The sequence below is a fragment of the Muscardinus avellanarius genome (genome assembly GCF_963383645.1).
Source record: "Muscardinus avellanarius genome assembly, chromosome: X".
In the NCBI taxonomy this organism is placed as follows: domain Eukaryota; kingdom Metazoa; phylum Chordata; class Mammalia; order Rodentia; family Gliridae; genus Muscardinus; species Muscardinus avellanarius.
In genome coordinates, this window is record NC_137792.1 from 49,740,734 (window position 1) to 49,753,168 (window position 12,435).

Consider the following 12,435-nt stretch of genomic DNA (forward strand, 5'->3'; position numbering starts at 1 on the left):
AAAAGCAACTGATTTCTTTAGGTTGATTTTGTATCCTGCAACTTTGCTGAATTGGTTAATCAGGTCCAGAAGTCCTTTGGTTGAGTTCATTGGGTCTTCTAGATAAAAAATCATATCATCTGCAGATAAGGATAGTTTTAATTCCTCTCTTCCTATTTGAATTCCTTTGATTTCCTTCTCTTGTCTTATTGCTGTGGCAAGAGTCTCAAGGACTATATTGAAAAGGAGTGGTGATAGTGGGCATCCTTGTCTTCTTCCTGACTATAAAGGGAATTCTTGCAGTTTTTCCCCATTCAATATGATGTTGGCTTTGGGTTTATTGTATATTGCCTTAATGATGTTGAAATACGTTCCTTCTATTCCAATTTTCTGCATTTTTTAAACATAAACGAGTGTTGGATTTTGTCAAATGCTTTTTCAGCATCTATTGATATGACCATGTAGTTTTTTATCTTAGTTCTCTTTATGTGGTGAATAACATGTATTGATTTGCATATGTTGAACCAGCCTTGTTTTTCTGGGATGAATCCAACTTGGTCATGATGTATTATTCTCTTGATATAGTTTTGAATGCGTATAGCTAGTATTTTGTTTAGAATTTTTGGATCTATGTTCATTAAGGATATTGGTCTGTAATTTTCCTTTCTTGAGGTATCTTTATTTGGCTTGGGGATTAATGTGATACTGGTCTCATAGAAGGAATTAAGGAGAATTCTATCTCTTTCAATTTCCTGGAACAAGTTGTGAAGTATTGGGATTAGTTCTTTACTGAAAGTTTTGTAGAATTCAGCTGGGAACCCATCAGGGCCTCGGCTTTTCTTTGTTGGCAGAGTTTTGATTGCTGTTTCTATTTCTTTGTTTGCTATTGGTTGGTTTAGGTTTGCTATGTCCTCTTGGTTTAGTTTAGGTAGGTTATATGTGCTTGGAAATCTATTGATTTCTTCAATGTTTTCCAGTCTGTTGGAGTATAAATTCTCAAAATAGTTTCTGATAATCCTTTGAATTTCCCCTCTGTCTGTGGTGATGTCTCCTTTTTCATTTCTTATTTTAATGATTTGAGTTGCTTCTCTCTTTCTTTTGATTAGGTTGGCCAGGGGTTTGTCAATCCTATTAATCTTCTCAAAGAATCAGCTTTTTGTTTTGTTGATTATTTGAATTGTTTTTTGTTCTCTATTTCATTTATTTCTGCTCTTATTTTAATAATTTCCTTCCTTCTGCTGGCTTTGGGATTAGACTGTTGCAGTCTTTCTAGGTCCTTGAGTTGTGTCATTAGGTTGTTTACTTGGCGACTTTCTGTTCTTATGTGGGCACTCGATGCTATGAACTTTCCTCTTAACACTGCCTTCAAAGTGTCCCATAGATTTTGGTAAGTTGTTTCTCTATTTTCATTTATTTCTAGAAAATTGTGTGTGTGTTTTGAAACAGGATTTCACTAAGTTATCATGTACTGGCCTCCAACTTCTGATCCTCCTGTCTCAGCCTTCCAAGTACTGATAACACAGACATGCCTGTCTTTGATAAGGACTTTCTTGCTACACTCTAATATGACAGAAGGATTCACATGGCATAAGGGGGGAAAAGGAAGAGAGAGAAGATGAGAGAGGGGAGAGAAAGAAAGAGAGAGAGAAAATATCACTCCCAAGATAACATCATTGGTCCATTCATCAGAGTGTAGCCTAAACATATCTTCTCATTCCTTGATTGCCTTCGTAAAGAACTTTGATCTTGCCATGTATTCACCATTTCTCCTTTATATTCTGTGAGTTACCTTATTTATAGTCCTCTGTAATAGAATAAAAACACCTGTTCCCATTGGTTACATAGTATTTATGGAATTTTGACAAAATATTAGGTAACAAAGAATGCCATCCTGAGTAACAGGAAGATGCATAAACAGAAAAATGATTTATATAATTACACTTCAGACAAATCCTTCTTTTTTTACCAAATAAGTTTTATTCTTTTACTTTCGCTATTGGGGAGGCTTTACTGGGGCAAATCCTTCATTTTTAGATCCAGAGTGAGGGGGAAATTTGTCTTGCCTAGACTAGAGATTAAACCCAGAACGTTGTGCATGAGAGACAAGGGCTCTACCCCTGAGGTCCATCCCTATCCCTTGGCATAGGTTTTCAAATACTGGAAATCTAAAGCAACTTAAGTCTCCTTGTTTTATATTTTCAGCATTTGAAAACTTAGGCCACACCAACTCCCTACCCCCACAGTAAAATGATTTCCATATTTACTCTATTGGATTATCATACTAATTGTTTATTGAATAATAGCTTATCAGGAAAACAAAAATTTCAAAGTTTCCATTTTTTAAATTTTATTTTATTATTTTATTTATTTATTTATTTTGGTGGGTCTGAGTATGGAACCCAGAGGCATTCGACCTCCAAGCTATACCTCCTGCCCTATTTTTTATTCTTTATTTTGAAACTGGGTCTCATTGAACTGCAGAGGGCCTCACTAAGTAGCTGAGGCTGTCCGCGAACCACGATCCTCCGGTCTCAGCCTCCCAAATGCTGGGATTATAAACCTGCGCCACCACGCCCGGCCCATTTTTTTAATTTGATAGGCTCAAACTAGTTTCAAAAGAGAAACATTTATCTATATTACCAGATCAAATTAATGAGTTTTGAGAAAGGAGTAAAACTTATATGGAGAACAGTCAAACAATAGGAACAGGGTGAAAACAAAGAACAGAGGAAGAAACCAGCAAGTACTAGATAATCCATACAGGAATAAATCCAGATAGGAGAGAGGCAAAAAGGGGTATTGATATGGAAAGGAGGCACTCAGGAGAGAGTCTTGAAAGCCTGACAAAAGAGAAAGCAGTCATAGGAGTTAAGGTAAGAAATTCTTGTAGGAGTCTGACATTGCCTTACTTGATTCCAGATGGCATGGAAGCCTATGTCACAGTAGATAGCTGCCCAGAGGAACCCAAACTACGCATGAAAACTATCGAAGAAGATGATGAAGAAGAAGATGATGATCTTGATTCTGAAATGCATGTGTTCAGCTTTGATGAAGACAATTCTCCTTCCTTTATCCAAATTCGTTCATTTGCCAAGAAGTATCCTAAAACTTGGATCCATTACATTGCAGCTGAGGAAGAGGACTGGGACTATGCTCCTTCAGTCCTTACCTCTGATGACAGGTAAACACCTTTTGACTCTTAGTACCATTCTTTCCCATACTTGAAAGGTTCTTACCAGTTATTCAAACCAATAAATACTTAAACCATGTTTAAGGATTAGTACAGATATGGAATCAAATGGCTAGTGTATTGTGTTAGTCACCTTTTTGTCACTGCAACAAAATACCTGAGTTAAACAGCTTAAAAGAAGAAAGGGTTATTTGAGCTCATGGTTTTACAAGGTTCAGTCCATGGTTACTTGGCTACATTGTTTTGGGTCCATGTCAGCACAGTATATCATGGTGGGAGTATGTGGTGAAGGAGACTTGTTCACCTCATGATGGCCAGGAAACAGAGAGAGAGAAAGAAGCCAAAGGTTTCAATATCCTTCAAGGATACATCTCTAGTGACCTTACTTCCTCCTACTGAGTCTTACCTCCTACAGGTTCCACCACCTCTCAATAGTATAACAAGCTGGCAACCAACCTTTAACACATGGGCCTTTAGGGGACACATCAGATGCAAATTTTAGTAGATATTAACAAATTTGGAGAGTATCATAGCTAAACATCAGAGATGTGTGCATTTTTCTCAGTACCATAAAATCATATCAGTGTTTTAGATTTGAATTTTTGCCTATGTAAAATTTTTTTATCCCAACCCCTAATCTTTTTGTATCTCATACAGAAGTTATAAAAGTCAGTATTTGAATAATGGTCCTCAGCGAATTGGTAGGAAGTACAAAAAAGTTCGATTTCTGGCATACACAGATGAAACCTTTAAGACACGTGAAACTATTCAGTATGAATCAGGAATCTTGGGACCTTTACTTTATGGGGAAGTTGGAGACACACTCTTGGTAAGTAAAGGAAAGGATTTAGTATTAATTAAGAAGAATATATCTGGAGGGTTTTGAATTTCTTTAATACTTCATAGTTTATCAGTCTCTAATGGCCACGATTTGTTAAAAAATATAAATTTTACACAAGTAGAGGCTGATTATATATTTTTAAAATATTAATATATAAGATAAACATTTAATGCTACCCATTAAACCCATCACTCTTTCAAATGACTCACTGCTTGAAGTTTGATGCATATCCTTCTCTTTTTCCCTAATTATATAGTTTAGAATTCAGTAGACTATAGCTTATGAACCAAATTTAGCTCATGGCCTGCTTTTGTACAGGCTATGAATTTAAAAGGGATTTTACTTTTATTGATACTGGGGATGAAAATCAGAGGCATTCTACCTCTAAGTTATGTAAGTTATGCTCCCTACCTAATTTTATTTCTTATTTTAAAATGGTCTCGCCGGGAGTGGTGGCGCACGCTTGTAATCCCAGCATTCGGGAGGCTGAGACTGGAGGATCATGGTTTGCAGACAGCCTCAGCTACTTAGTGAGGCCCTCTGCGACTCAGTGAGACCCGGTTTCAAAATAAAGAATAAAAAATAAAGCTGGGTCTGTAGCTTGGAGGTCAAATGCCCCTGGGTTCCATCCCCAGACCCGGAAAAAAAAAACAACAAAAAAAAAAAACAAAACAACAACAACAACAAAAAAAAAACAGGGTCTCAGTTGCAGAGGGTGTCAGTAAGTTGCCAAGGTTGTCTTTGAACCTGTGATTATCCTATCTCAGCCTCCCAAGTATTGGGAAGGCTGGCCGAATTTTACCATTTTAAAGGGTTTCAAAGAGAAGAGGAGGAAGAATGGTAGTGAAAAAGAGGGAGATTATGTGATAAAGCTGAGAGTATTTACTATCCAGCCCTTTCCAGAAAATGTTTGCTGACCCTTTTCTGGGAAATAAAAAAAAAAACACTTAATATCCAAATTTCTTCTGAGTTTTGTTAGTTACTGCCAAACTGACTTTTAACAATTCTGTACTGATTTCTGCCCCCACCCAAGGTATATTAGTGCCTTTCCCCACACTTTGTCAATAACATATATTCTAAATTGTCAGAAAAGTTTCCAGTTTGAGCAAAATATTTATGTCACCTTCATTTGCATTTCCCTGGTTAGTAGTTATTTATTTTTCAGAATTTTTTGTTTGCTCTTTATGATCTTTTGTCTTAAAGAATTTTTTGGCACTGGGGATTGAACACAGAGGCATTTTTACCTCCAAACTACACCCCCAGCTGGTTGCATTTCTTATTTAGAAACAGTGTCTCAATAGGTTGCTGAGAGCCTTGCTAAGTTGCTGAGGTTGGCTTTGAACCTGCAATCCTGTCTCAACCTCCCAAGTACTGGGATTACAAGCATGTGCCACCATGCCCACCTACTAAAGGGATTTTTGATCTTTATGTAGTCATAATCAATCATTTTATTTTTTCTGGAAAGGGGATTTTAGTATAAAATCAAAGTAGCTGTCTCAGCAATTTGTTGGAAAAAAAAAACACAAATATTTTGAGTATTTTTCTGGGCTCAAATTCTTTCATTGTGGATACAGACATTTTTGGTTTTCTGGAAATAGGCCACAGCTTTTTTGTTGATTTTGGTCATCATAGGACACGATCTATCTCATTTATACTTTCAGATTATCTTCAAGAATAAAGCGAGCCGACCATATAACATCTACCCTCATGGAATCACTAATGTCAGCCCTTTGCATTCAGTGAGATTGCCAAAAGGTAATAGAAAAAGCACATGAAGGGACTGTTCCAATAACTTATGTGAGACACCATCTAAGGATTGTGACACCATCTTTAGATTGCAACTAAAAATGCCCTAAAGTCCTAAAGCTGATTGTTCTGGCATAATGGGCATATTTTTTCCTCTGGATATGGGTTTTGGCTACCTTCCACACATTTGATATCTAGTAATCTATTTTATTTTTTATTGGCACATTATAGTTTCACATAATAATGTAGTTCTTAGTGGTAGTGATATACATGCACAAAACACTTGGTGAGCTTTCCTGTGATCCCTCCCCAGTCCCCCTTTCCCATACAAGACATTGAGATTGGCATTGGTATTCTCACATATGTACAAAATATCAATGGAAGTGATTCTTTCAATAATTTTCTCTCCCCTAGACCAACTCCCAGGCTCCTCTGCAGACTATCCTCCAGTATTTAAAGTCCCTCTGATGTTCCAGTTACTCCCTAGCTTCTACATATGGGAGAAAACATATGACCTTTCACTTTCTGTGACTGTATAATCTCACTTAACAAAATATTCTCCATGTCCCTCCATTTTCCTGCAAATGACACAATTTTACTCTTCTTTATGGCTGAGTAGAATTCCACTGTGTGACTATCCCATAATTTTATAATCCATTCATCTGCTGATACACACCTTGGTTAGTTCCATATTTGGCTATTGTGAATTGTGTTGCTATGCATGAATATGCATATATTACTCTAATTTTCTGATTTCAGTACCTTTGGAAAGATACCCAGGAGTGATATAGCTGGGTCATATGGTGGATCCATTTCCAGTTTTCTGAGGAATCTCCACACTCCACACTGATATCCGTAGTGGTGTAAAAGAGTTCCTCTTTCCCCACATCCTCACCAGCAATTGTTTGATTTCTTTATGCTTGCCACTCTGACTGGGGTTAGATGGAATCCCAGTGTAGTTTTGATTTGCATCTCCCTGATTGCTAATGATGTTGAACATTTTTTTCTAACATTTACTGGTCATTTGTATTTCTTTTTCTGTGAAGTGTCTATTTAGTACTTAGTTCACTTGCTCATTTCTCTTTCTTTCTTTCTTTCTTTCTTTCTTTCTTTCTTTCTTTCTTCCTTCCTTTCTTTCTTTCTTTCTTTCTTTCTTTTTGAAGTACTGGGGGTGGAACCCAGGGGCATTCTACCTCCAAGCTACATCCCCAGTCCTATTTTTTATTCTTTATTTTGAAATAGGGTCTCAAAAAAAAAAAGAAAAGAAATAGGGTCTCACTGAGTTGCAAAGGGCCTCACTAAGTAGCTGAGGCTGTCCGAGAACCACGATCCTCCTGTCTCAGCCTCCCAAATTCTGAGATTACAAGCATACGCCACCATGCCTAGCTACTTGCTCATTTCTTGATTGGGTTTTTTTAGTGTTAAGTCTTTCAAGTTCTTTGTGTACTATAGATATCAGTCCTCTAGCAGAGAAATAACTGGCAAAGATATTCTCCCATTCTGTAGGCTTTATCTTTAGACTCTTGATGGTTTTCTTTGATGAGAAGAAACTTTTTAGTTTGTCATCCCATTATTAATTCTTGTTTTAATATCCTGAGCTTTAGGGTCTTATGGAGGAAGCATCGACCTGTGTCTGTATGTTGGAGAGTTGGACCTATACCCTTTGCTAGTAATTTTAAAGTCTCTGTTCTAATGTTCAGATCTTTGGTCCATCTTGAGTAGACTCTTGTGTTGGGTGAGAGGTTGAGATCTAATTCCATTTTTCGACAAATGAATAACCAGTTTTCCCAACACCATTTGTTGGATGTCTTTTCTCCGATGTATGTTTTTGGCACCTTTGTAAAAAATCAATTGGCTATAAGAATGTCTCAATTTTAAATTTTATCAATTGTTGCTTAAAGATTCATGACATATCTTTCTCATGTACTTTTGTCAATAAAAACTTCCTCTCCCCACCCCATTCCAGTAATGAGGACTGAACCCAAGTGTGCTCTATCATTGAGCTACATTCCCAGCCCCTTTTCTTTTTTATTTTGGGAAATAGTACCACTAAGTTACTGAGGCTAGCCTCAAATTTGCAATTATTATGCCTCTGCCTCCCAAGCAGCCGTGTTTATAGGTGTGTTCCACTGTATCATCCTGCTCTTTGGTTGCTTTATATATGTTTCTTAATTTCAATTATATTTTTCTAATGTTAAAATTGCTGCACATACTTAGCTAGTTTATCTTTTCCATGATTTTAGTTGTGTTGGGTCTGGCCTAGGAGAGAGAGAGAGAGAGAGAGAAAGAGAGAGAGAGAGAGAGAGAGAGATTTCTGTGCCCAACACTGCCTGCCTGCCTGCCTGCCTTTCCTTTGGTGTGTGTGGAATTGAACCTAGAGACATTCTACCTCTGAGATACACTCCCAGTCCTTTTTATTTTTTATTTTGATACAGGATCTTTCTAAGTTGCTGAGGCTGACCTCGAACATGTGATCCCCCTATATTCACCTCCCAAGTACTGAGATTACAAGTGCATGCCACCATACTTGGCATCATCACCTTTCAATAGGGGATTTTAACCTAGCTGTATCTTGGTTACTACTGATACATTTATATATTTTTTGTTTTTGTATTTTATATTTTATATTTTATGTCTTTGTATTTTATATTTTAAATACAATTATTTTAGCCTGTAACTTGTTTTACATTTTGATTGGTTGGGTGATATATATCACTCTTCTATTCTTTAATTTTTGATTATTTATTTTGTTAAAATAATAGCTGTATAAGGCCAAGTTTGGTGATTCATGCCTGTAATCCCAGCGCTTGGGAGGCTGAGACAGGAGGATTGCACAGGTTCGAAGCCAGCCTCAGCTATTCACTGAGGCTCTCAGCAACTTACTTCTGAGAGTATAGCCCAGAAATAGAAAGCCCCTGGGTTCCAACCCTAGTACCACACACAAAAAAATAATAGCTGTGTATACTTCCAAGTATAGAAGGGCTGTAAATCCTATTTCATAGAGACATTCTGTGTGTGTGTGTGTGTGTGTGTGTGTGTGTGTGTGTGTGTGTGTGTGGTATTAGGGAGTGAACCCAGAGGCATTCTACCTGTGAACTACATCCACAGCCCTACTTCTTTTTTATTTGGAAACAAGGTCTCAGTAAGTTGTGGAGGGCCTCACCAAGTTGCTGAGACTGATTTTTCTCAAACCTATGATTTTCCTATCTCAGCCTCCTAAGTACTGGGATTACAAGCATGTACCATCATGTCTGGCTAGAGGCATCTATTTTTAAGCAGTTTTGTTTTAGATATCTGGTGGCTTATCTCAAAATTCCTAAAATAGTATTTATACTGATAATTCTTTGTATTTCATCTTCACATGTTAAGATTTGCTTATTTTGACAGGCATGGTGGTACATGTTTGTAATCCCAGTGTTTGGGAGGCTGAGACAGGAGGATTGCACAGGTTCAAAGCCAGCCTCAACTACTTAGTGAGGCTCTCAGCAACTTAGTGAGACCCTGTTTCCAAATGAAAATATAAAAAAAATCGGTCTAGGAGTGAGGCCCGAAGGTAGAAAAGCCCCTGGGTTCCACCCCCAATACCACCAAAAAAAATATTTACTTCTTTTGTGTGAAGTGATGATTTAGCATCATGCTTTTGCTCACTCCATTTTAAGTTTCTCAATTGGCAATCATTAAAGCTTTTAAAATGTAATATTAAATGTCCTCTTTTTATAACTTCATGATTGGAAAATATCTCTTGATTTCATACTTTGTAAGTTTAGAGTATTAGCTTTTATATTCTTCCTCTTTCCCCATCCAATTTTTGTCTCAACTGCTGTTAGTCCAACTTTGTTTTTACAAAACTAAAGCTGATAAGACTTACATTTTACTGTAATTTTAAGTAAGTTTTCCTTCTTTTGTCTAAAGATTTATTCTAAAATTTAAAAAAAAACATCATTTGTGGGTTTTTTTTTTTTTCGGTACCAGGGATATAACCCAGGGGCATTCTACCTCCAAGCTACACCCCCAGCCCTATTTTTAAAATCTTTTTATTTTTGTTTTTCCCCACAAAGTCAAACAAATGTTTTTATTACAACACTTCTCAGAGTTTTAAACATATTAATGCATAATGTGAATCTCCAGCATGGATACAGTATTTCCCACATCAACTTGACCCCAGACCCCAATTTCTTTTCTTTTTCTTTTTTTTTTTTTTTTTTTTTTTTTTTGCGGTACTGGGGCTGGAATCTAGGGGAATTCTATCTCTGAGCTACACCCCCAGCCCATTTTTTATTATTAATTTTGAAATGGGGTCTCAATGAGTTGCAGAGGACCTCACTAAGTAGCTGAGGCTGGCCAAAAACCATGATCCTCCTGTCTCAGCCTCCCAAATGCTGGGATTACAAGCGTGCACGACCACGCCCGGCTTCAGACTCCAATTTCTCAGGAAGAGCTCTACAGAGAACTATTCAGAAACGCCTCAGTAAAGAAACAGCCCTCCTTTCACCGGCAAAGAGCCTTTGGGAAGATATTGGTTCCCTGCTCCAGATAGACTTCAGATAAGTAGCAGCTGGCAGCAATGAGTGGCTTCCTCATTTCTTGATTAAACAGAGGGGATTTTATCCACTATTGACTGAAATCTAGGAAGAATAACCATGTATCATTTAAGATCTTCTTACAATATTTGATCACTGAACAGAACTCTAAAAAATCACTTATTCAACTCTTTCATTTTCAAGAAAAGACTGAGGATACAAAAATATTGAGACTTGTCACACATCACAAAGTTGGTCTCTGAAAACATTGTGACTGGAATCCAGGTCTCATCGAGACTTATGCTCTATTCACTAGCAGCAATAAGGTAGCCCTTAACAGCTGCTATCTCGGATGCTGAGAAGGCAAACTGGTTTCTGTTGTTGTGGTTCCTGGATAAAGTTTCTTGAGCCCTGATCTTCATGCGTGAGAGAACGAGGGAGAGAGAGCAGCCATGGGTGTTCTGCACATTGTTAGGGATGAGGAGTGGGGGCACCTGAGAGAAGCGTGTTCCAGGGCAGAGCCCGCCAGGGGAGTCCCTTGCTGGTGGTTTCCGCCGGGGAGGAGGTTCAGTCTTTTTATTTTTTAAACAGTCTCACTGAGTTGCGAAGGGCCTCACAGCTGAGGCTGTCCACGAACCTTGTTCCTCTGGTCTCCGACTCCAGAATGTTGGTATTACATGCGTGCTCCACCACGCCTAGCTTGCATTTGTGTTATTTTAGTAAGTTCCTTTTTATCAATATGTTTAGTGCAGAACTAAGTAATATCTGTGCCATAATCAACTGATAGTCAACTTTTTTCTTCATACACTTTAGTTATGTATTTAAAATACTTAAAAAGATATTCTTATTATTACTATTTATTTGTGATCAGAGGTAAAATTGCTCATTTCAACTCAAGCTAACATGATAACAAAAGTCTTCTGGACCCATTTTTATTATTTAAAATAGTATGTGAATCTTAAATAATAATGGGTGCCACCTTAGTTTCCAGTTACTGAGAAACTTCATATGAACACAGAACCTTTTCAATAACATGATGACTATTTAAAGAAAACCTACACAAATTAAATTTGGCAGAATTTATTTAAGCAAATAAATGGTTTGTGAATTTTGTAGCAGTCTGGATGAAAATGTTTCATAATGCTCTACCTCACCACATGTGCAGGCCAGAAACCAGAAAATGATGTGACTAGCTATAGTTATATTTTGGCAGCTCTCAGTCTCTAATGGGCTGGAGGTATTGCTGCTATGGTTTGCTGATACTCATATATCGCTTACAATAATACACTTTCAGGTTAGGTTACCATCTGTTTAAATATCAAATTGGCTTACAATTCACCATGTACAAAGAAACCTTTAAACCAAACTTAAAATATATGTTTAACCAGCTTTAGGCCAATCTTAATTCAACATTATTAATATTTGGCTCATTGTATTCTGATTGATCTCTTTCTGGGTTTGGGTGTGGGTAGGTATAAAACATTTGAAGGATTTGCCAATTCTGCCAGGAGAAATATTCAAGTATAAATGGACAGTGACTATAGAAGATGGTCCAACACAATCAGATCCTCGGTGCCTAACCCGATATTACTCTAGTTTCATTAATCTGGACAGAGATCTAGCTTCAGGACTCATTGGCCCTCTCCTCATCTGCTATAAAGAATCTGTAGATCAAAGAGGAAACCAGGTGAGTTCTTCCCTTTCTAAATACTGAGTTTGAGGCTAAAAGTAGAATGAGATTCAAGTGAGCTTATAGATATTTTCTATATTTGCTCAGTCCATGCCTCCCTGATAGCCTGCATAAAATATAGTAGTCTGCAATATAGTCCAGTAAAAGAAGTCATCTGGTTTCCACTGAATTTGAGTTTGGTGGAATAAACTTGTCTGCTAAATGGATGGAAGACCCAGCACCCTAAATTCTTTCTATAATACTCATTCTCAGTCTGGGATTTAGCTCCCTTTAGGTGATTTTGCCCATTTTTTACATGAATAATTACTGCCTATTTTGAGATGATCTACAAACTTAAATCTACAGCCTGGACTTATTTCCTGGCCATCTTGTTATATAATTCAAAACTACATTAAAATTAATATGCTTATAACTTCTAACAGTGGGTGGCATTTCATAGAAGACCAATCTGTTCAGCCAAGTACAAAAA

General features: G+C 37.2%; 1 protein-coding gene across 2 annotated transcripts in view; it reads left to right on the forward strand.

Annotated features, from left to right (window-relative positions):
* Window positions 1-12,435, forward strand: part of F8 (coagulation factor VIII) — a gene marked incomplete at both ends in the record, with an annotated part of 111,351 nt that overhangs the window by 42,744 nt on the left and 56,172 nt on the right. For both annotated transcript variants that reach the window (XM_080718661.1, XM_080718662.1), the window contains 4 exons: window positions 2,899-3,160; window positions 3,827-3,998; window positions 5,672-5,765; window positions 11,749-11,963. In XM_080718661.1, coding sequence (XP_080574787.1) covers window positions 2,899-3,160; window positions 3,827-3,998; window positions 5,672-5,765; window positions 11,749-11,963 — 743 coding nt within the window. The remainder of the gene's footprint in view (window positions 1-2,898; window positions 3,161-3,826; window positions 3,999-5,671; window positions 5,766-11,748; window positions 11,964-12,435) is intronic.